The sequence below is a fragment of the Bufo gargarizans genome, chromosome 1 (assembly GCF_014858855.1).
Source record: "Bufo gargarizans isolate SCDJY-AF-19 chromosome 1, ASM1485885v1, whole genome shotgun sequence".
NCBI classification, from domain to species: Eukaryota; Metazoa; Chordata; class Amphibia; order Anura; family Bufonidae; genus Bufo; species Bufo gargarizans.
In genome coordinates, this window is record NC_058080.1 from 230,898,210 (window position 1) to 230,921,114 (window position 22,905).

A 22,905-nucleotide genomic window follows, 5' to 3' on the forward strand; every position below is an offset into this window, starting at 1 on the left:
CCGCCGTTCGTGCCCAGCGCCGCCTTTCCAGACTTCTGCGCCGCCTCCCGTCCTCCCCCTCCTGCTGTAAGATCTCGCGCATACAGGGGTTGAGTGAAGTGCCGGCGCATGAGCACTTCGCTGTAAGAAGCCAAATGGAGAAGTCCGCACGGCGCATCAGGCAGAGCCCTGTGCGCAAAATCTTACAGCAGAAGAAGGGGGAGGGAGGGAGGGCGAGAGGCGGCACAGAGGATTAGGAGGCGGCGCAGAAGTCCGGAAAGGCGGCGCTGGGCACGAACGGCGGCGGGTGCAGACGGCACCTTGCATCCATTAACATCCCCTTGGGCACCTTATTTGTTTGACTGACAGGTTAGTAAAAACAGTTTTTTTTTAGCTAAATAAGCCCACAGATTACATTTATAAGCCCACATTAGGAATCGTGAAGACGCCCTGAACATCAGCATATTTTTAGCTGAGGGGTGAAACCTGGTGACAGAATCCCTTTAAAGAAATTACTGTTTCTAGCTGCTGTGGACTGTGGACTAGCAGCTAGAAACAGTAATTTCTTTATGTGTTATGTTATTTAGACTGAGCTCAGTCTCAGCATGCTTAGGCTACTTTCACACTAGCGTTCGGCTGTCCGCTTGTGAGCTCCGTTTGAAGGGGCTCACAAGCGGACCCGAACGCTTCCGTCCAGCCCTAATGCATTCTGAGTGGATGCGGATCCGCTCAGAATGCATCAGTCTGGCAGCGTTCAGGCTCCCCTCCGCTCAGCAGGCGGATACCCGAACGCTGCTTGGCCGTGCGGAGGCAAATGGATCCGTCCAGACTTACAATGTAAGTCAATGGGGACGGATCCGTTTGAAGATGACACAATATGGCTCAATCTTCAAACGGATCCGTCCCCCATTGACTTTCAATGTAAAAATCTGGACGGATCCGTTCAGGCTAATTTCACAGACATTTTTTTTGACAATATAATGCAGACGGATCCGCTCTGAACGCTAGTGTGAAAGTAGCCTTAGCCAGTCAGTAATTTTCATAGTGCTGTTATGATTTATGGACACAGCTCTCAGCATGCTTAGCCAGCCTTCTATCTGGCTGTGCTTCTTGAGAGTCACAGTCCACAGGCTGTTTCTGAGCCTGCTGAGAGCTGTGTCCATAAATCATAACAGCACTATGATTGCCCTGATACACTCATCTAGTTGACTAGTTGGAAGGGAAGGCATCTCACACCTGCTGCAGCCTGCCTCCAGAAGCTCCTGCTGCTGCCTGCTGTCTCCGACTCTCCGTGTGGTGTGGGCTGCCTGTGGCCGAGCGCTGTGGCTGTGGGCCATCACCGTCCTGTGCTGGCCTGGTCGAAACTGTGGTGCAGGAGGGATAATCGCGGGCACACTGAGTTCATATCTGGCGGGCCGGCATTATTTACAGGAACCGCACTAGCTGCTCTGACGTCCTGCCTCCGGATATTCAGCTGTGACGTATATCCGGTGGCAGTGGCAGGACGTGAGAGCAGCTGGTGCTGTTCCTGTAATGACGCGGCCTGCCGGATATGAACTCAGTGCGCCCGCTGTTATCCCTCCTGCACCATGCGATGCCTGTACAAATCTAAGAGGACTTTTAGCGCCGCTCCCGACGGCCTTTTGCCTGGCACGGATGGGCCTATTTTATGGTAGGGGCCTGGAGCTGCAGCTCCATCAGCCCCTACGTTAATCCGGCCCTGGCTGTTAGCCTTCAGTAGATCACCTGTATTCCAGGCATCTCCCCTTAAGTAGTGTTTTATTCTCTAAAGTATTGTAGTCTTCGTGGCAACTACATGTTATTACAGAGTACCATAGTCTAAACTCATTATAAGGCCTAATGCACACAACCGCATCTGTTTTGCAGTCCGCAAATCTGCAAAATACGGACGAGGTCTGTGTGCCATCTGCATTTTTTCTGCATGCCCATTAAATTTGTGGTTTGCATTCTGCAGACATATTCTATCTCTTTGCAGAGTGGACATTCCAATGCGGAAAGGACATGGAAAATCTGTGTGCTTTCCACATCTTTATGTCAAAAAGACAGATCATGTCATTTAATTTCCTGCAAAATGCCGACCACAGGCCCATTGAAGTCAATAGGTCCACAAAAAATGCACATTCAACGTGGACGGTGTCCGTATTTTCAGATCCGCAATTTGCAGACAGCAAAATACATACGGTTGAATGCATGATGGTTAACTAGTAGGTGGAGTTTTACAAATGGCAGATATTGTACTGTTTTAAAGAGCCACTTTACTTTCACACTATTTTATTTCATGTAAAAATATGCCTGCATCCACTTGAAAAAAGCTGTAAATTCATGGCCACTAGCCGTCTCACTTCCACCTAAGGCCCCATGCACACGGCCGTGTTTCACAGCCGTGTGCGGGCCGTGGAACCGCGGCCTGGATCCCTCTTGAGAGCAGGAGCGCACGGCGTCACTGGTTGCTATGACGCCGTGCGCTCCCTGCTGCCGCCGCAATACAGTAATACACTGGTATGATCTATACCAGTGTATTACTGTACTGTGCCGGCAGCAGGGAGCGCACGGCGTCATAGCAACCAGTGACGCCGTGCGCTCCTGCTCTCAGGAGGGATCCAGGCCGCGGTTCCACGGCCCGCACACGGCTGTGAAACACGGCCGTGTGCATGGGGCCTAAGTTGCAGTCCACTGTCCACAGAAGGGATAGGCTCCTTGCTTCTGAGACAAATGCATCTGGCTGTGCAGCTGAAAAAGGGAATAACATGTCGGAAACAAACATTAGGGAAGCCCAAACATAACTGCTCCTTCAGAGCCAGCGTCAGTACCCAGCATACTCGGGCAAGTGCCGGGGTCCACTGCTCCTGGGGGGGGTCCAACTGTGTCTCCTCACTCCAGGGGCATCGCCAGGTCAAAATATTTGTGCTTGAAGCCCAGATGTTTTGACCAGGGCTTTGAATGTTATGGCTACTGGCCAAGGCCACCATCAGGGTAGTACTGCCGTCAGGGGGTGACTGGCTGGGCTGGGGGCTATGTTCATGTCTGTGCGTACTGGTAACAGAGCCTGAAACTGTACTTCATGCATCAGAGCGCTCACCACAGAAGCATCACATGTGGTCAGTCAGGCATCTATCAGGCTCCATGCTGCCCTACTAGTACTCTTTAATCACTAATGAAGTGAGTTAGTGGAGTCTGACTAACATTGGTCAGGCTCCGTCCACCCACATGATTAGTGAATACTACTAGTAGGGCAGCACTGGGGCCTGATAGACGCTGGAATGAGTGGATGTGATGCTGCTGTGGTGAGCGCTCTGACGGGGGCCCGGCAAGAAGTGCAATAACAGTTCCTGCCCCGTTACCACAAACAAGTGAGTGCAGACACAGGGAAAATCGCTATGGACACTATAAAGAGATTACTGAGGGCAGTGGGGGACATTACTATGGGCACTATAAGGGCTATTTAATCTAAGGTTCACATCTGTGTTTTGTTTTTTGTTCTGCTCTAACATGGAAGCAGAACAACGGAAATACCGGAATTGCCACAAGGGGTCCCACATGAATTTGGAGCCGGCCCTTCTTAACAGCTTTGATTGTACAAAGAAGCACAGCCATTATACAAACTTTTTTTTTTAAACTCAGGAATGCTTTAAGCATATGAAGTGGCATTCACATGTGTAAGGCTACTGTCACATCTGCGTTTTTGCTGGATCCGTCAGGGGATCAGCAAAAACGCATCCGGACAATAATACAACCGTCTGCATCTGGCTATATTATCTCCAAAATGAATAAGATGGATCCGGCACTAAAACTATTGTAAGTCAATGGGCACCTAGGACCATCGACTTACATTATGTTTCATGCCGCATCCTTCTTGCTCAGTATCCCATGATGAACACAAAAACTGCTTGTATTGATTTTGTTTTTTCCGGTGCACCCCATTTAAGTTTGTTCAATTGTGTCCCCATTGAAAATGAATGGGGAAAAAACTAAAGCGTTTTACTGTGGTTTTGAGATCCTGTGATGGACCTTAAAACCGTACAGCAAAACACAGATGTGAAAGTAGCCTAATGCTGTGGTCCGTCATGGTAATGTTTCAATCAAATATTCCCTTCTGTGCTTGTATGACTCATATATTCAGCATGGAGCCATTCATAAATAGCTACAGTTTTGGGGTCTTCACAGTAAGAATATTACCCTTTTATTTAATTGTCTAATCTCCCAGTATTTGTGACTTGTACTAAGTTTGTTCTTCTAAGCTGTTTGCATTAATGGCCATTACAGTTATGTCACAAAGACTGAACTGATTGATGAACCAAATTAAATCCTAAAGTTGCAGAAGACTTTAATATATGACTAAGTAGTATTTACTCTACCTAGGGGTGATGAACACAAAGCGTATTTCTTTAGCGAAGACTGTGCCTATGTGCACATCCTCATGTCTGGTCCAGGGGGTTTTGGTTGTAGGTAGTCCTTGTTCCCACACATTCAATATCGTAGATGTCCCTTTTTGAAGTGCACCTGTCAAATGATGCATGCTAACCTGCAGTATGTGTAAGTATACTATAAAGGCAACGGCTAAACTGTTCCAATATTCTACCAAATAAATGGCATATATTATTTTTACAGCACTTTTCTCATGGTCAGTTGTACGTTATTCTGATGTTTTTTACAAGCAGTATTAAGTATAACTTATCTCCTTTACAAAAATAATTCATTGTTAAAGTGTCCTAGGTGACAAAAGCAATAGACATATTGTGTCATCATTATGAGCATCAACCAACTAATGGATTAACAATTTGCTTTGATTATTCAGTCAGTAATTTGGACCCTATAACCTAGCTACTTGCTCCTTTTGTCCAGGTTTTCACACTCTTAAATAGCCGTATTGTGCTTCTATAGTGTGAACAGTAAAGGTTTATTGCCACAAATGACCCACAAGTGGACCCACCTAGAACGCCCAGACTTCCTAGTCATAGAAGTATAGCTTAAAGGGGTTTTCCGGAATTACTATGGTTTTTCACAGATATGATTATGTAGTTCCTTACCTCATGTACATCTCTCATGTTTTTTTTTTTTAAATTGGACTGTCCTAATCTGTTTTACCGTGTAAACACGTCATTCTGGTTTGTTTCAAACCTGTATGTAACACTTCCTATTGTGGTATTCAACCAAACCCATGATGCACTGCTCCCTTCTCTCTCACAGCTCCAGCACCGCCCCCTAACAACACTCAGCTAGTTTAAAGCTCCTCCCACCCAGCTAGTTACATAGACACTCTCATATCACTTTCTAATGCATGGACATGACACCAAAGGAAATATGAAAAAGCTGGATGGACATGGTCGTGTGAATGGAAAATAGGAGCAATAAAGGTTAAAGAAATACGAAATTACAGCTACCTTCATGAATGATTATTTTAAAGGATGTTGATGCAAACAGGAAAAACCCTTTAAGCTTAGGCTAAACTGATTATATGATTTCAACTCTATCAACTAGAATTATGATGACATGCCCAAGGTCTCCTGGTACTTGCAGAGCAGTAGTCACATGGAGGTACATTTAAAGGACTTAATTGTGTGCTATAAATCTATCAGACTTATTTTTTTCTTCAAGTATTGGATGATTTATAGTTTATTGCCATTGTACTTCGGGATCCATTACTTATTCACACCTAGACATACTAGGATTTATCTTTTCACTCAGTTTATGTATCAAGGTCGCTAATTCCTCAGTAGCTTGTGATTTGTCTTCTAGAAGTTCATAGCGAAGGCTTGAAATATCTTGCTTTATTTCTTTCAGTTCACCTGTAATAACAATACAAAAGTCATATGTATACATCATCTTTGGTTCTCCTCAAGTCATCCTCTGATCTGCTCAACGGCAGCATTCTGTTCAATGCTTTATTCACCAAAGCATATATGTTCTTTTATATGAACATATTACTTGCCCAGTATCAATGTTTGTACAAAAAAAAAAAAAACATATCTAAACTGCCCCTGTATTTAGTGAATAAACACTTTCTAAAATTCGCGGGTGCCAGAATATGCTAAAAATATTGATTAAACCTGAGCAGCATTGTGTGTTACAATGCACCCTGAGGTGTCAGATGAGTATAGCACCCTGTGGTATGTGACTTGTTATAACTCATTATAAAAATGAAAGTTCAGAAATGGCTCTGAGACAATTAAAAATGATTTGTGGCTCACTAGATCATTGCTGGTAAAATAATATCACATGGAAATAGCGTGAGCACTGCCTGGGGAACACAGTTAGTTGTTATCCACTGCTGGCTGTTAGGTGACTAATTCTATATTCATCAACCCATGTCGTTTGTTTAATTCCATGCTCCATATATGCGAAAAAACTATCTAACGTATTCCTTATTGTACCTAATATGGTATGGACTTATCAGACTGTAGCTTCTACCATCCTAGTCCTGTGTCTACAACTTGCACTATGATAGTGGACACTTTGCTATGTATGCACTCCATTTATTCTTCTTATGGGAGTGATACCCTCTATCATCAAGTGTCCTTCCTTTTTTATGGAAGCTCTTTGGTTTTCTATCAAGTTCTCCCCTTTATAATTTCCTTTTACTGTATTTAACATTAAACTGTTTCAACTGAGTCTTCCTGCCTCCTATCTTTTCCAATTGTTATATTTTTCCTGGCCTTGCTGTTGGCTTTAGTACAGTTCATACCATGTCAAGAACTTTCTGATCATGACACAACTGACACATATATAAAAAAAATACCTATTAACTGGGTTTTTGTTCATTAAATATAATGTAGTGAGTTATCCTTAAAGCTGGTCCATAAACATAAAATCTATATCGGTCAAATCCGCCAATTTCAGCATGTTCGGCAAGCCATCTAATGTGCATGGGCTCCCCAACTCACTGTCTACATCTTCTGTCATGGGCAATAAGGATCCTAAAAGTTGGATTTCATCTGCCCCTTTTGTTCCTAGGTAGATAAGATGTTGCCAGAGGTGTCTGGCAGTGTTTTTTCTTTTTTACCCATTTACTATAGATGCTTGGCGGAGCCTAGCATACATATGTGTGAGAGGATCGGGTGAGATAGCTGTCAAAGTGTTCGGCTGATGGTCATTTCATATGTTTGGCCAGCTTAATGCAGGCCCTAGACGGTGTTCTTTAAATTCCTGTGTCACACACTGCTCCCTCAAGCTCTCTTCTAGTATTTTCTGAAATGTAACTTTAATAAATCTTTATGATCAGTTGTAGTGAAATCTATCTTTTCTAAAAACCTGCTCCTTACCCAGATATATGGGCAATGTCTTCACCTACTGTGTGACCTATGTTTCTCTCATATCAATCTCTTACACTTGTTTTCACATTACCTATGTTTTGAAAGCCAAACAAGAGGGCATTTCATGCTCTGTTCTTATAAAGAGTGTAAGATAGACATGACTTATTGGACAAGCACATTCATGTTTCGGCTTCTCGTTAGTATTACTAGCCAGGGCCAGGATGATGGGCATATGGGGGTAGGCGCCCGCCTAGGGAGTTGTGTTACCTAGTTGTGTAGCCTAGTGTTGGCAGTGCAAAAACAATAGTTAAAAATTATCTTAAAGGAATTTTTAGGAGGAAATATTTCAGTTTGAATTAAGAAATGATTGACGCTTTGCAAGAATGGGTCAACATGTAGTTCTACTCTTCAGGGATTAAGAAGTTTTCCTGAGCGCTGGAATAAGTGTATTCCAGTAGGAGGAGACTACATAGAAAAATAGTGTAAGTCATTTCTTTGTATTCAACAAAGTGTAGCTCAATAATTCCTGTTAATATATAAAATACCGAACAAACTAACACTTCACTACTGGTCGGAGGACATAGCAGCCTGCACGATCTAGGACATAAGTTAATAAATAGCGGCACAGTGTGCTTCTTTTAGGTGGATGATCGGGAGATTCTCTTTTTGCTACTGACCAGACTAGATTTTACAGTACCCAGGTGTTAGTTTGTTTTGTATTTGAATTATATATGCGGCGGTGGCGGTACAGCAGCGGGAATTCAAACTGTTCAATAAGTCTTGCAATAAGTGTACATACAAGCACCCATTAGTCTTTATTATTGATTGAATCCTGTTAATATTTGAATGCTTCTTGTAACTTGATAAGTCAACCAACCAAAATGTGTTAGGTGGTCAATATGACAGGTGTAGGTGGTAAATGTAAAGCTGTGCGTTATTCTTCTTACCTTCATTCACTTCATCATTTTCTTTGTCCACTTGGGCTCTCACCACATATCGTTTTATAAGTCTTTTCATTATTTGCTGTCAGGGAAAGTGACAAGGAGATACAAAACATGAGTCTCTAGGGAAGTGACAAATTATCCGTGCTTCCTTGTATACCATCACTGATGTGAAGTGATTTCTGAAGGAATTTTTGTGAAATCATTTAGCTCTGCATACACAAGCGCATAATGTTTTTTGGTATACCCCATTATTAAGAATTTACTTACTGAACAAAATATATAGAGCTTGGAAGAACCACTTACTTGATAGCGAGTTGGCTGATTTAAAATACTGTTGAAACTCCGTGACTCAAAAACTTTGGCATTAGACTGGGAGAAGAGGTTTAACTGGAAGAAAAGATATGTGGGTTAGAAGAGACTCTCAAATGATTTTTCAGAGAAAAAATTATATACGTTATATGGCACAAGACCACGGCCTCCTCACAGCTTACCAAATACAGCTCCGTATATTGTATAGCTGCTGTGCTTGTTGCAGCTAGAGCCCCATTCACTTGAAGGAGAATGAGCTATTCTTAGGCCTTGTGATGTCACTGACCTAGAGTAAGCTATGTGAAGCTGCTCACTAGAGCGCCGCAGTCTCTTCAAACAGCTGATTGGCGGGGAGCCTGGGTGTCAGACCCTTGCTGATCAGATACTGATGACCTATACTAAGGATGGATCATCAGTATAAAGATCTATCAAATTAGCCATAATTATCTTAATAGGAAAACCCCTTTAAACCCATTTCATATCCTGCTGTGTAAAAAAAAGCAGTATACTTTAAAACCGATCCCTTTGCCACATTTCTTTATGAAAGACAGATGGAAAATAATGCCAATGTGCAAAGTAAATTCCAGCAACACACCAAAACTTGCCTGCAGCCCCCTTAACACATTAGGTGAGATTTATAATTGAAATCTGCCAGAATTCATGGCAGAATTTATGGCAAAAACAGATTTACATGCCTTGCAACACAATCACCAATTGTTTTAGACACTTTTTAAGCATTAACCAACATGGAGGTGTGACTTTCCAGAAAGGGCATGGTTTCGCAGATAATGGGAATAGATTAAATGCACAACATTTTTTGGTGTAAACTTGTTCTAAAGACGTTCCAGATTTATCCTCCAGCATCAGCCATTGTGACAAATCTGGTGTAGTCTCTTACTATTAAAGGAGTTGGCTAGTTTATATTACTAGCTGCACATTTGCTCATAACAGCACATGCATGCAGCTAGTAATAAGCATTATTAATGCACAGATGTCTGACAGTTTAATAAGAATAATTCATGTTTAAACGCAAATCCCCTGACCTGTGTGCCGGAGATACACTGAGAACATGGACAGAGTCCTCCATCAGAGGCCTCCACTAACTTACACTGGGGACTGACAGGGAAACTAGCACATGCTCCGTTCCTCCCCAGTATAAATACATGGAGCCGAGTGGTGGACGGAATCCTCCATCAGTGGCCATGTTCTCAGCGCAATGCCAGTGCGCAGGTCAGGGGACCTGCATATAAACATGAATTATTGATTTAAACTATCAAAAGTGCTGATAGTTTAATAATGCTTATTACTAGCTGTGTGTATATGTGGTTACCTTGACTTGTGCAGCTAGTAATATAAACTGGATAAACCCTTTAATACAATATTAGTAAATATGTCCCAATCTGTTTGCTATTTGAACCTTTTCATAGTCTCTACATCTCTATTGCTCATATACAGCCAGATACAAACATAAATACATTATGAATGTAAAAAATTGTATTACTGACTGGGAAATTATACTTAGAAAATCTTCTCAAATGATGTGGTCCTGCATTTGCAATTGTACAAAAGATTGTCTCTCACTTGGGAGGACCCAGCATGTTTGTGCATGACACAGACAGTCCATCGATTTAAATGAGAACTGCAGCACGTAACGCTTCATTTACAGTCACACTGCAGGGGAATTGGACGCCTCTTCACTAGAATTCATGCGAAGTAGCTTATATAAGAAGATGATTAAACACTTTAAAAATGTGATTTTGTTTAAACTGCATGTATAGGATTAATAATTTATTAAATTTATATGTAAAAAAGTACAATACATAATAAATATTAAAACTCAGAAGGAAATGCAGACAAGTGTGGATGAACAATACCCCCTAAGACCAGTATGTATATCCATACATGCTTGCAACAAATTGCCTCTGTCTGAGTGATACAGTGGGGACCCCCGCAAAACTGCTGCAGAAAGTGATGATGAATCACACCAGAAAAATACTGGATGCATCAGAGAATCTATCTATCAGCATAAAAGATTATTATGTAAATCTACTCCAAAAAAGGAGTCACCTCAGTGAAAAAATAGTCACATCACAGATGGAATACCACACTCCACACTGGAGGACTGAGGAGACACTGGAGCATGGAGAAGATGCAGCACAGCAGGGGCACCAGTGATCACACAAACAGCTAAGGCATAAAAAAGTACATAGCAATGAAAAGACCAACCTGGATAGGGGGAGAAAACCCGACGACCGTTTCGCTCTCTGGCTTTTGCCCTGTGAAAAAGCCAGAGAGCGAAACGGTCGTCGGGTTTTCTCCCCCAATCTATGTATTGTACTTTTTTGCATAAATGTTTAATAAAATATTTTGTATAAACATCACCGCTGGCATGTTGTGCATTTATAGGAGTTTGTGAATTTGAGGACGTGCGGTGCACACTTTGGCTGGCAGCAGCCTTTTTGTTTGATGTATAGGATTAATGCAGCATAAAATGAGAAATGCCATATGAATGGGCGTATACAGATGGGAAATGGCGAGAGGAAACACCCTGACTGAAACCAATGACCATCTACTGCTGTGACTATTACTATTACCTCACCATAATCTAATAAACTACTTGCATCCTTATACAATAAACTTTATCGGCACTGTCCACACTAGATGGAGTTGATAAAATGCTCGGAGAAATACCCCAGAAAGGAGTAGGGGGACCTCGCCGCCCCACGTGGCGGCCGCACCAATGCCAGACGGGACGGGTGGGGGGATGATGAGGGGGGGGGATGGGCTCCTGGGTTTTGACATTCATGCCAGAGAATTGACGCAAAAATTGAGTTATTCTGATTATAGATGTGTTTCCACATATGCATGTTCTCTGGTATGGCAGTGATACACTGTTTTAAATGATTCGATATACGTGTGTATTCTTTGTGATTAGATATCTGTTTTATCTTGTTTATATTTGGAAAAAAAACAATAAAGATATATTTATATAAAAAAAAAAATGCAGCATAAAATATAGCAAAATGATATATGGGGTGGAAGGATTTATACAATCCATTAGTTCTGCCGATACTAATATTCCTCCTGATGGACAGCAGGCTTTGGTGCCACTGACCTATATACAGGTGAAACTCAAAAGATTTGAATATCGTGCAAAAGTTCATTTATTTCAGTAATGCAACTTAAAAGGAGTTTCATTAATGCAACTTAAAATTAGAATATTCTGAAAAGATTCAATATTCTAGGCTCAAAATGTCACACTCTAGTCAGCTAATTAATCCATACCCCCTGAGCAAAGGGGACCTGAGATTGTGACTTTGGGGTTTCATAAACTGTAAGCCATAATCATCCAAATGATAACAAATAAAGGCTTGAAATATCTTGCTTTGCATGTAATGAGTCTATCACATATGTTAGTTTCACCTTTTAAGCTGCATTATTAAAATAATTATTTTCCGAGTTTCACCTATACATATAATTCAGAAGTCTGTGCTTTCCTCAATGTAAAACCAACAGATGAGAAATTGCACTGCTTGCTATGAGTCTATCATGTAGAATGCAGAAATGCTTTGACACTGAGATGCCAAAGTGATTATTATGAATAACACCAATTTGTGTATTTCAATGCAGGCCAAATCCTGTACTTCAGTAAATTCATTGTTTAATTACTTGGCCATGAATGAAGCTTTACCTCTGTGACCAGCATGAAACAAACATGGCTATATGCCAAGATGCTTTGTATTTGGAGATAATCTCATTAATTTTTCTTGTAGTTTAGTTCATACTGATATTTGACATAAACACACTAAACATTGCAGCACAAAAGAGGGACGGGGTGTAGAATAATTAGTCTTTTTGCAGTTAACAGTCTATTAATAAAATGCTATGTTAGGATGCTGCACGCTGCGCGCAGTTCAGTAAAATGGAAGCATTCAGTCTGTGTACCCTGTCAAATCCTTTTTTAAATATTTTTTTTTAAAAGAAAACATATTTTCTTGTCAATTAAAATAAAGTGACAAAGGGAATACTGATTGGTGTCTCAGATTGTTCTGAGATTTCCTGCTGTGATGGAGACAGAGAGAGCTGCATCATTTAGTGTTTGGCCAAAGAACTGTTCACATAAGTGCTACAGAGAGTTATGGAATGAAATTCTGGTAAACTTGATGTGTGGACAATGTGTTGTCTTTATGATCCCTATATTAACAGATATGGAAATTTCAAGAATTAGGCAACTTTTTTTTTTAAAGCAAAAGTTGTTTTTGTTTTTTTTAATACTCTGAAATTTCTCACTGTCTTTTACCTAAGTTATGTGATTCTTTTTCAAGTTATGTGATTCATTTACTGCATTTGCAAATTAGATGCCACATCTGATCTTATTGGAGGAAGCCAGCAGACCAATTAATTTGGGAAGCACAAAAATACAGGTCATATATTAATATAATTCACTTATATCACATATATAATATAAAGAAGAATAAGTAGACTGCTTTGCTATGTTACAGGGATGCTTGTAGCCCTCTTACCAGCATCACCAACATTGACTTTATAAAAAAAATATATTAAAAGCTTATTTAGTTATATATATGGATTTTTCACTATACGGTATATGTTTTTGTAAAAATGCTTTTGATATATATTTTTTATCTCTATATACTTTTTCAAAGCTTATATGGAAATGTCAGTAGACATGCAGTATTGTTAACTGAGGATCATTCTTTATAATATCACTTTTTGGAGAATATTTGAAAGGGATTTTTCATAATTTTACTACTAATCATAGATTAGACAAGGCCTACAGGAATGCAGTACCCCAAATTAGCACATCTCACACCCTTTACCAGTTTGTGAACACAATAGAACCTTCCTCCCTTAACAAAAGGCTATTTAAAATCACATCTCACACACAATGACAGCAACCTATGACAAGTCACTCAACTTGTTAGCATTTAGATTACCCTTGGCCAATATGTAAAATAACCCTTTCATGTATTGTATATAGCAGATACCAGTATTGTTTAACAAAGTTTCAACTGTATCTTGTTACACCCCCAATGGCCTAAAAGTATGTGCTGTGGAATAAAGATTTCAGATATCGGCTACCTGAGTTGAGTCTGGGTGGGGGGCTATCTCCTGGCCAGTGCAAATAGTATATTCACTTGCAAAGAGAAATATTCACGGGTTGGAGGTCTGATGCCTCATCGTATATCCCTCATAAACCTGCCTGAAGAAAAAATGCTTACAATGTTTTTTATTAATTCTCTGTAAAGGATATATTAGACAGGCAGATTTTCTGGCCGATAATCGCTAACGAGCGTTCATAGTGTTTACCATCTGGCTGTCTAGTACTGCCTCCGATTGCCTGATGAACGAGCAAACGTTCGTTCATCGGGCAATTCAGATCTTTCAGCATGCTAAAAGATCTGGATTTGCCAGTGGCAAATCGTGCAGTGTAATCACGATCTGCCGCCAGCACACCGCTGTCCTGCATGGGGACGAGTGATGGCATAGCGATCACTCCTCCCCATGCTGCAGAGGACATCACTGCATGTAATAACAGTGGTGTCCTCTGCTAGCTGTCTGATGATTGCTGGGAGGGAACGCCTTCCTTCCGACAATAGCTTGCATCGGGGTGTATAAAACACCAACACTTTGGGTCCAACACGGTTGTCCACCTTTTGCCTATTAAAGTGGATTGCATACAATAGAGAAACTGGGTCCAATAAACCAGTTAGACAATACAGCAATATGTTTGCGCTGCAGTGACAGAGGTAAGTTGGAGATAAGACAAGGAAATTGATAATGAAAAAAGTGAGAACATCATTTGTACTTGGAGCTTCCCTTGAGAACCCTATTAGGTAAAAAGAGCACCCATCCTGAGAAGGGAAAACCCATACAAAAATCTGGTTGATATTTTTGAGAAATAAAAACAGGCACTCACCATCCGTATAGTGAATTCTAATTTAAAGATACATTTATTGAAACATATATTTTAAATAAAATAGAAAAAATTAGGACAAAATGGCTAAGACAAAGCAACTAAAAACAATTCAAAATACCCCCCTAAAAATGAAAATAAAAATATAAAATTGAAATTTTTTTGATTTTGCAATTGGTGCATCTTCCACATCTGTAAAAGCCTTTTAGGTTAAACCATCCATGTGAGATAGAGTCTCTGTGTTTTTCCTTTCTTATTGTTGGTGCGACTTTGAGGGATAAACTAGGTGCTCTTCTGTATGTAATATAAGGACCATTAGTGAGTGAGGGACCTATCAATCTATCTTTTAATACATGATGCCAGTGTTTTTTTATAATAGCCCCTATTTTCCTATATTGTGCATTATAAGGTAATATCATCCTGATAGGTTCTTCTGGATTTTGAACTTGAATAAAGAATGTAACTATTTCTAGAAACTGATTTTTGGTAAGTATTACAGATTAATTGATTTGTTTGTATTTTAATCAAGTCTAAAAACTCAATTTGTTGTGTACTAATATTCTCAGAAAATGTCAAATTGTTCTGATTATTATTAATTGATTCCAAAAATATATTGAGTTTGGCTTCAGTTTAATTCCAAATGAAAAGAATATTATCGATATATCTATGCCAGAGTACCAGGCCCTCCCCCAGTCTAGGGATAATATGTTGCTGTTCCCAGTGTGCCATAAAGACATTTGCATAATTTTGGGTGAACCTGGTACCCATGGCAGTCCTTCTAGTCTGAAGATAAAAATTCTGATCCATACATTTTTTTAAATAAAACTCAACCTCTTCTGCCAAAAAATCGATTTGTTCTTTTGGGAGTTGACTATTTCTTTCTAATTGCGTTTGAGGGCCTTTATACCTTGTTCATGGTTTATTATTATATACAATGAGTTTACGTCAAGTGTTCCCAAAATCCAATGTGATTGATATTGCAAATTCTCTACTATTTTAATGATTTGTGCTGTATCTTTAATATAATAAAAGGTTCTCTTTACAGTTGGTTGTAAGATTATGTCTATATATTGTGATAAGTTTGATGTCAGGGAACCTATGTCAGAGATGATTGGCTTTCCGGGAGGGTTCCTTTGGTCTTTATGGATTTTTGAGATACAATAAAATACTGGTAATCGTTGTTATATACCCATTATGAATTAATATTCCTGTTCTTGTAGGATTCCTCTGTCCAAAACATCTCTAGCATATTCCCCAAGTGCATTATTGTATTCCCTAATGGGATCTCTTATTAGCTTTAGGAATGTAGTAGTATACAATAATTGTCTAGTACATTCCGCATCATTTTGCCTCTAAAATCACAATGGCTCCCCCTTTGTCTGCCGGTCTGATAATAATGTTTTCCTGTTTTTGCAACTGTTTGATAGCCTGTATCTCCTGTATATTAAGGTTATTTCTATTTCTTGAGCCATCTTTTAACTTTCTTATGTCCATTTCCAAATTTCATGTCCAATGTCCTGTCTAGGGCACATCTCAGTTTTTTAGTTTTAAATTGGTATGCACATAAACATTTTGTTTTGTATAATTCCTTACTATTGGGTTTTTCAAAAAATGTTTCTTAAGACATCATTTTCTAATACATTTTTCTATCCGAATGAACATGTCAAACTTATTTAGTCGGACAGTTGGTGCGAATTTTAGGCCTTTCTTTAGTAAGCTAGATTGTGCGGATGTAAGTTTTACCGCACTCAAATTTATTATAGCATCATCATTACTATCTATTGTTAATTCCTGTAATTAGATCTTTTTTCTCTTTTCCCTTCCCTCTTCTTGTTCTCTTCTTCTTGTGTCCTGTGCATATTGGTGATAGTGGTGGTTAGGAGTATATGTGTCCCCTCTCCCTTGATTCTGTTGTGTATTTTTCCCATAATACGTTTTTCTGTAATTGTGCTCCTTGGTTCTATTCTTGGTTGGTCTCCCTGTGCCTCAGATTGTATTTGTGTCCCATTGGTGGTGATTGGTAATCTCTTAGTTCTGGTGTCGGTTGTCTTGTTTGGCGTGTGAGAATCTTGTGGTGTGGTGGTGTTCGATAAAAAAAAAAATGGGGGTTAGAGAGAGTTTCATATCTGTTTGCAACTGGGACTTATAGCGAGTTTGATCCCAATTTTCATTAGGCTTCTGTGTAGTTAGAACAATGTGCTGTTCCTTCTGTTGATTTTCCACATGTGTTTTTTGTGAGTCAGTCTTCTTGTGAAGTTTCAATTTTTTTTTACTTTTCTTATCTCCTGTTCAATTGTGCCTAAACTTTTGCATATTCTTTCCTGCCAATTGTTAAACTCTTCATTTTGAGGAAATGTATCTATTGTTTCCTTAATTTTATTTATTTGTTCTGTGGTTTCTTCCAAGATTTAAGTTCTCCTTTTAATATTAAGTTGAATCAATGCTGTGAATTGTGTTATCAACAAGCTATCCCATTCTTTTTTTAAATTATCATTACAGAAATCCTGTGCTGGGGTTGGAGACCCTTTGGTATATTGCCGTTTTCCAAATGGCGATTAAGGGATTTGATTTCCCACCTTTGTTTAAGTTGTTTAATTAAAAGGGTCTCTAATTCTCTAAATATTTCCATCATAGGTCTTTCTTTAGATCTATCCAAATTTAATACATTTTGATCATCAAAAGAAAAGGTTTATACTCTCTGTTTCTGATTTCTATATAGTTCCAGATGTCCATAGTGAAAGGGTAAGGGGAGCTCAACTATATATGGGTGATATTGATTAATCCAGAAATATATATGGTGAATATAGTGGCTCACCCTTCCTTAAACTATGGTAGAGGTGCTCTGTTTTTGGTTACTCACCCAGTCACTGGGAATATAGTGTAGATATTTTTGAGAAGTAAAAACAGGCACTCACTATCCGTATAGTGAATTCTAATTTAAAGATACATTTATTAAAGCATATATCAAAAATATTAAAAATAAAGTTAGGACAAAACAACTAAGACAAAACAACTAAAGACATCTCAAATGCCTCCCTAAAAATGAAAATAAAAATATATCCTGAAGGTATGATTATTGAATGGTCACAAGTTATAGTAGTTGATAGAGCATATAATATACACTCACTGAAGTTGGTGGTTAGCTGTTAATTAGAGTTAAATTATTATATATACTCTATTTCCTCTTATGCAATGAATAAACAGTGAATGGCTTAATGGTGTAGCCTCTATAAACATTGAAACAAAAATAAGCAAATAGTAATAGTAACACAGTTCATAAATAATAGACAGAAAGTATTGCACATGTTTTTATAGATATCCAGATGAAAAAATAAAGATAGGTGTTCTTAATAAATTTTAAATAATAGATCGTTATAGCAAGGTCTTCTTGTGTTCTTCTTATCTTCTTGTGTTCAATATATTTGGAAAATATATATATATATATATATATATATATATATATAGACTGCTTTAAACTGGGTACATAGGAAAAATATTGTTCTATATAGTTGATGCAAAAAGATTAAAAAACTTTGTGTGGGACAAAAAAAAATTATAGATAGCTGCTCCAAGGATAATCCAATTCTCTGTTTAGTGAGGCATATAGTAAATGGTTTTCCATTTCTATTTTTAAGACATTACTTATCATTTTCTTACCACAATATAAATACAATGCCAACAAATATAAAAATATATAAATAAAAACGCAAAAAACACATTTGCGTTTTTATTGCTGTTTTCATACGTTTTTTGTAATTCTAATGCGTTTTTTATTATTTAGCTGCTTCTCCATACTTTCTTAACATTATGAACCACGTGGGACGCCAGCTCCGGCATGTAACCAGCACAGCAAGCTTACTAGCAAGAGGGCCGTCATACAAAGCTCCGTTTGGCAGAAACACAAGGCTGGGTGAGTGGCTGTGCATCAGGTGGGACACCCCTGATGTCAGCCTAAATACAGACCAGTCTCCAGTGAGTAGAGACTTAAAAACAAAACAACTAATACACTCACCCTAACCATTTACTATATGCCTCACTACACAGAGAATTGGATTATACTTATCTCTTGGAACTACTATCTATAATTTTTTTTCCCCCACACCACGTTTTTGAACCCTTTTGCATAAACTATAAAGAACTATATTCTTCCTATGTACCCAGTTTAAAGCAATATATCTATTCCAAATCTATGGAACACAAGAAGATAAAGACCTTGCTATAACAATCTATTATTTAAAATTTATTAAGATCACCTATCTTCATTTTTTCATCTGGATTCCACTATTCTGGATATCTTTTGAACATTTGCAATACTTTATATTATTTATGAACTGTGTTACTATTACTAATTGCTTATTTTTGTTTCAATGTTTATAGAGGCTACACTATTATGCCATTCACTGTTTATTGATTGCATAAGAGGAAATAGAGTATATATACTAATTTTAACTCTAATTAACAGCTAACCACCAACTTCAGTGAGTGTATATTATCCGGCATATATACTACTATAACTTGTGACTATACAATAATCAAACCTTTAGGATATATCTTTATTTTCATTTTTAGAGGGGTATTTTGAGTTGGTTTTAGTTGCTTTGTCTTAGTCGTTTTGACCTAATTTTATTTTATATATTTTAAATATATGTTTCAATAAATGTATCTTTAAATTCAAATTCACTATACGGCTGGTGAGTCACAGTTTTTACTTCTCAAAAATACCTACACTATATTCCCAGTGACTGGGTGAGTAACCAAAAACAGTGCACCTCTACCATAGTTTAAGGAAGGGTGAGCCACTATATTCACTATACTGTATATATTTCTGGAATAATCCATACAAAAACGTACCTCCCTATAACAATTCTCCTAAGATACCTGCCTCAACAGCTGTAAGTTGCTCTATTAAGAGCATGGCCATCATTGCCCTTTCATTACCCGGATGAGGGAAATAATACTTATCTTCTATCTTGAGTATTTTGTCATGGTTTGTTGTTCACTGCTTGTACTTTTTATCCCTTTTTGGTTCTTTATGAACCATCCATTTTTTGCACTCTGACATAGTTTAGGGATTTTAGGCTAGTGCAGATCCATTATATGTTTTCTTCCGTATGTACTAGATTGCTGGAGATGGGACATTGATCTAGGGATTTATATTTTTTTCCTCTAATATGTGGTTATTGGCAACCACCTCAATAAGGTTTTTTGCCTTCCTCTGGATCAATACAGTAGGAATATAGGATGGGTAAAATGGACCTATGTCTTAATTCAACATTATAGAATATGCACTTAAATGGGTTTTCCATGATTTTTTAACTGATGAACTATCCTCTGGATAGGTCCTCAGTATATGATTGGCGAGGCCTCTGACACCCGGGACCCCCGCAGTTCAGCTTTTTGAGAAGGCACCAAAGCTTGTTGTAGTGCAGCGGCCTTCTTGCAGCTCAGCCTAGGCAATATGATGTCACGTTCAGCTCCACTGGAGTGAACAGGGCTGAGCGGCAATACCAAGCACAGCCAGAATGTATGGCACTGTGCTTGGTGAGCTGAGAGAAAGCCGCTGCACTACTGCAGGCTCTGGTGCCTCCTCAAACAGCTGTAAGACCCCCACCGATCAGATGCAATCAGGTTGCATCTACGATCAAGGTTTTATAAGGATATATGATAGTTGTAATGATGCAAATATTCATCCACTTCTTGCAACCTATTGATTGTTAAATAGTGGTTTCATACATAACGCAGCTTTGGAATTTGGGCTGTAACGAACAGTACATTAGATAACACATATTCTACAGAAACAAAACATTCCCTGAGATGAATGAATTAGCATATATTACAGGAGGAGGCACAAAGGAAAATCAAAGATAAATGAACATTTACCCTGGATTTGGAATCGCCCATTCCTATTTCAATGTCTTTCTGCAGTTTTCTTGTTTTACACTTCAGCAAGTTGACAATCCTCATAATAAGATAGACAAAGGATTTAGGGCTTGGAACAATACTGAATGGAGGAGGAAGAGTTTTTCCTTCATCAAAATATGATAGCCATAACTTCGATCGGGCAAATTTCCATTCTACATCACTGTCATCCTAAATGTATAAGAGACACCAAATTTACTTATCATATCCATTACATGGGCTCAAATGACTCAATTTACAATGGAAGAAACAATAATCATTGCTAGTTTGCTGTTGTCCTCTGTTCGCTCTTGAAGAGAAATGTGTATGTGCTGCTTCGTCTTAGCTACGTTATATTCTTCCAGTGTAGTGCTCTCATTAAAGAGGACCTTTCACCAAAATATGCAATACAATCTGACATCACCGTATTATAGAGCAGGAGGAGCTGAGCAGATTAATACATATTTTGTAGGAAAAGATTCAGTAAAACCTGTAATTTATACATTTATATCTAATCTTTTTCTACCTTCTGCTAACAGCATAGGTACAGGAGGGAGGTGCTATCAGTGATAGACAGCACTGTGTGCATAATTGTACATAGAGAGATAGCTGTCAGTCACTGATAACACCTCATCCCTGTACTGATAGCACTTCACGGGACTGCAGATATAAATGTAAAAAAATTACAAGTTTTACAGACTCTTTTCCCACAAAAATATATATCAATCTGCTCAGCTTCCCCTGCTCTGTAACATGCTGCTTTCCGATTGCATTGCATTTTTTGGTGACAGGTTCTCTTTAAGAGAAACAAAATAAGAGTATTGCAGGTTTGATACCTTTTAACGGCTAACAAAAATAGAAGAAATGATGTTACATAGCGATCTTTCGAGACATCACCAGTCCCTTCATCAGGCATACTACAGGAATATATAAAGAAACAGCAATATACAGTCAGGTCTATAAATATTGGGACATAAACACAATTCTAACATTTTTTGCTCTATACACCACCACAATGAATTGGAAATTAAACGAACAAGATGTGCTTTAACTGCAGACTGTCAGCTTTAATTTGAGGGTATTTACATCCAAATCAGGTGAACGGCGTAGGAATTACAACAGTTTGCATATGTGCCTCCCACTTGTTAAGGGACCAGAAGTAATGGGATAATTGGCTTCTCAGCTGTTCCATGGCCAGGTATGTGTTATTCCCTCATTATCCCATTTACAATGAGCAGATAAAAGGTCCAGAGTTAATTTCAAGTGTGCTATTTGCAATTTGGAATATGTGCTGTCAACTCTCAAGATGAGATCCAAAGAGCTGTCACTGTCAGTGAAGCAAGCCATCATTAGGCTGAAAAAACTAAGCAAACCCATCAGAGAGATAGCATTAGGTGTGGCCAAAGCAACTGTTTGGAACATTCTTAAAAAGAAGGAACGCACCAATGAGCTCAGCAACACCAAAAGACCCGGAAGACCATGGAAAACAACTGCGGTGGGAATTATTTCTCTAGTGAAGAAAACGCCCTTCACAACATTTGGGCAGATCAAGAACACTCTCCAGGAGGTAGGTGTATGTGTGTCAAAGTCAACAATCAAGAGAAGACTTCACCAGAGTGAATACAGAGGGTTCACCACAAGATGTAAACCATTGGTGAGCCTCAAAAAAAGGAAGGCCAAATTAGAGTTTGCCAAACAACATCTAAAAAAGCCTTCTCAGTTCTGGAACAACATCATATGGACAGATGAGACCAAGAACAACTTGTACCAGAGTAATGGGAAGAGAAGAGTATGGAGAAGGAAAGGAACTTATCATGATCCTAAGCATACCACCTCATCAGTGAAGCATGGTGGCGGTAGTGTCATGGCGTGGGTATGTATGGCTGCCAATGGAACTGGTTCTCTTGTATTTATTAGTGATGTGACTGCTGACAAAAGCAGCAGGATGAATTCTGAAGTGTTTCGGGCAATATTATCTGCTCATATTCAGCCAAATGCTTCAGAACTCATTGTACGGCGCTTCACAGTGCAGATGGACAATGACCCAAAGCATACTGCAAAAGCAACCAAAGAGTTTATTTTAATTTTTTTTTATTAATTCTTTTTTTTTCAAGTTTTCAAATTTTTAAACAGACCAACAAGAGCCTGATGGCCAGAGTCTGACAATATATAAAGGTAACATCCGATATTCACCCCAACCAAGGGTTAATTACTTGTCCAAGTAATTGGTTAAGCCTATGGCAGCTATCATATATATATATATATAAACCTACACAGAAAAATGCCAGACTGCTTATACTAATCAAATTCTTTATTACAAAAATCACAATATGTTTGCATGATTAAATACAGACATGATTAAAACAAAGTGCAGGAGATAAAAAACGACATCACTGGAGGAGATCTACAGCGGATCCAAGTCCATTATTATTTAACATGATTCTCATTCACTAAAGTGCATGTGCAACAAAATTATGAATATATTATAAATAGTAAACATTTGGACATTTACCCATGCTGTTTCTCCTCCAGGATGGCGCCATCCTGGAGGAGAAACAGCATGGGTAAA

At 38.8% G+C, this 22,905-nt stretch overlaps 1 protein-coding gene across 2 annotated transcripts in view; it reads right to left on the reverse strand.

Moving 5' to 3' along the window:
- Window positions 1–2,677: 2,677 nt before the first annotated feature.
- The window catches only part of TRPC3 (transient receptor potential cation channel subfamily C member 3), a 390,327-nt gene continuing 370,099 nt past the window's right edge, over window positions 2,678–22,905 (reverse strand). For both annotated transcript variants that reach the window (XM_044302077.1, XM_044302086.1), the window contains exons 9-12: window positions 20,319–20,528; window positions 8,498–8,581; window positions 8,198–8,273; window positions 2,678–5,786 (exon numbers count right to left, since the gene is read on the reverse strand). In XM_044302077.1, coding sequence (XP_044158012.1) covers window positions 5,644–5,786; window positions 8,198–8,273; window positions 8,498–8,581; window positions 20,319–20,528 — 513 coding nt within the window. In that variant the 3' untranslated portion in view covers window positions 2,678–5,643. The remainder of the gene's footprint in view (window positions 5,787–8,197; window positions 8,274–8,497; window positions 8,582–20,318; window positions 20,529–22,905) is intronic.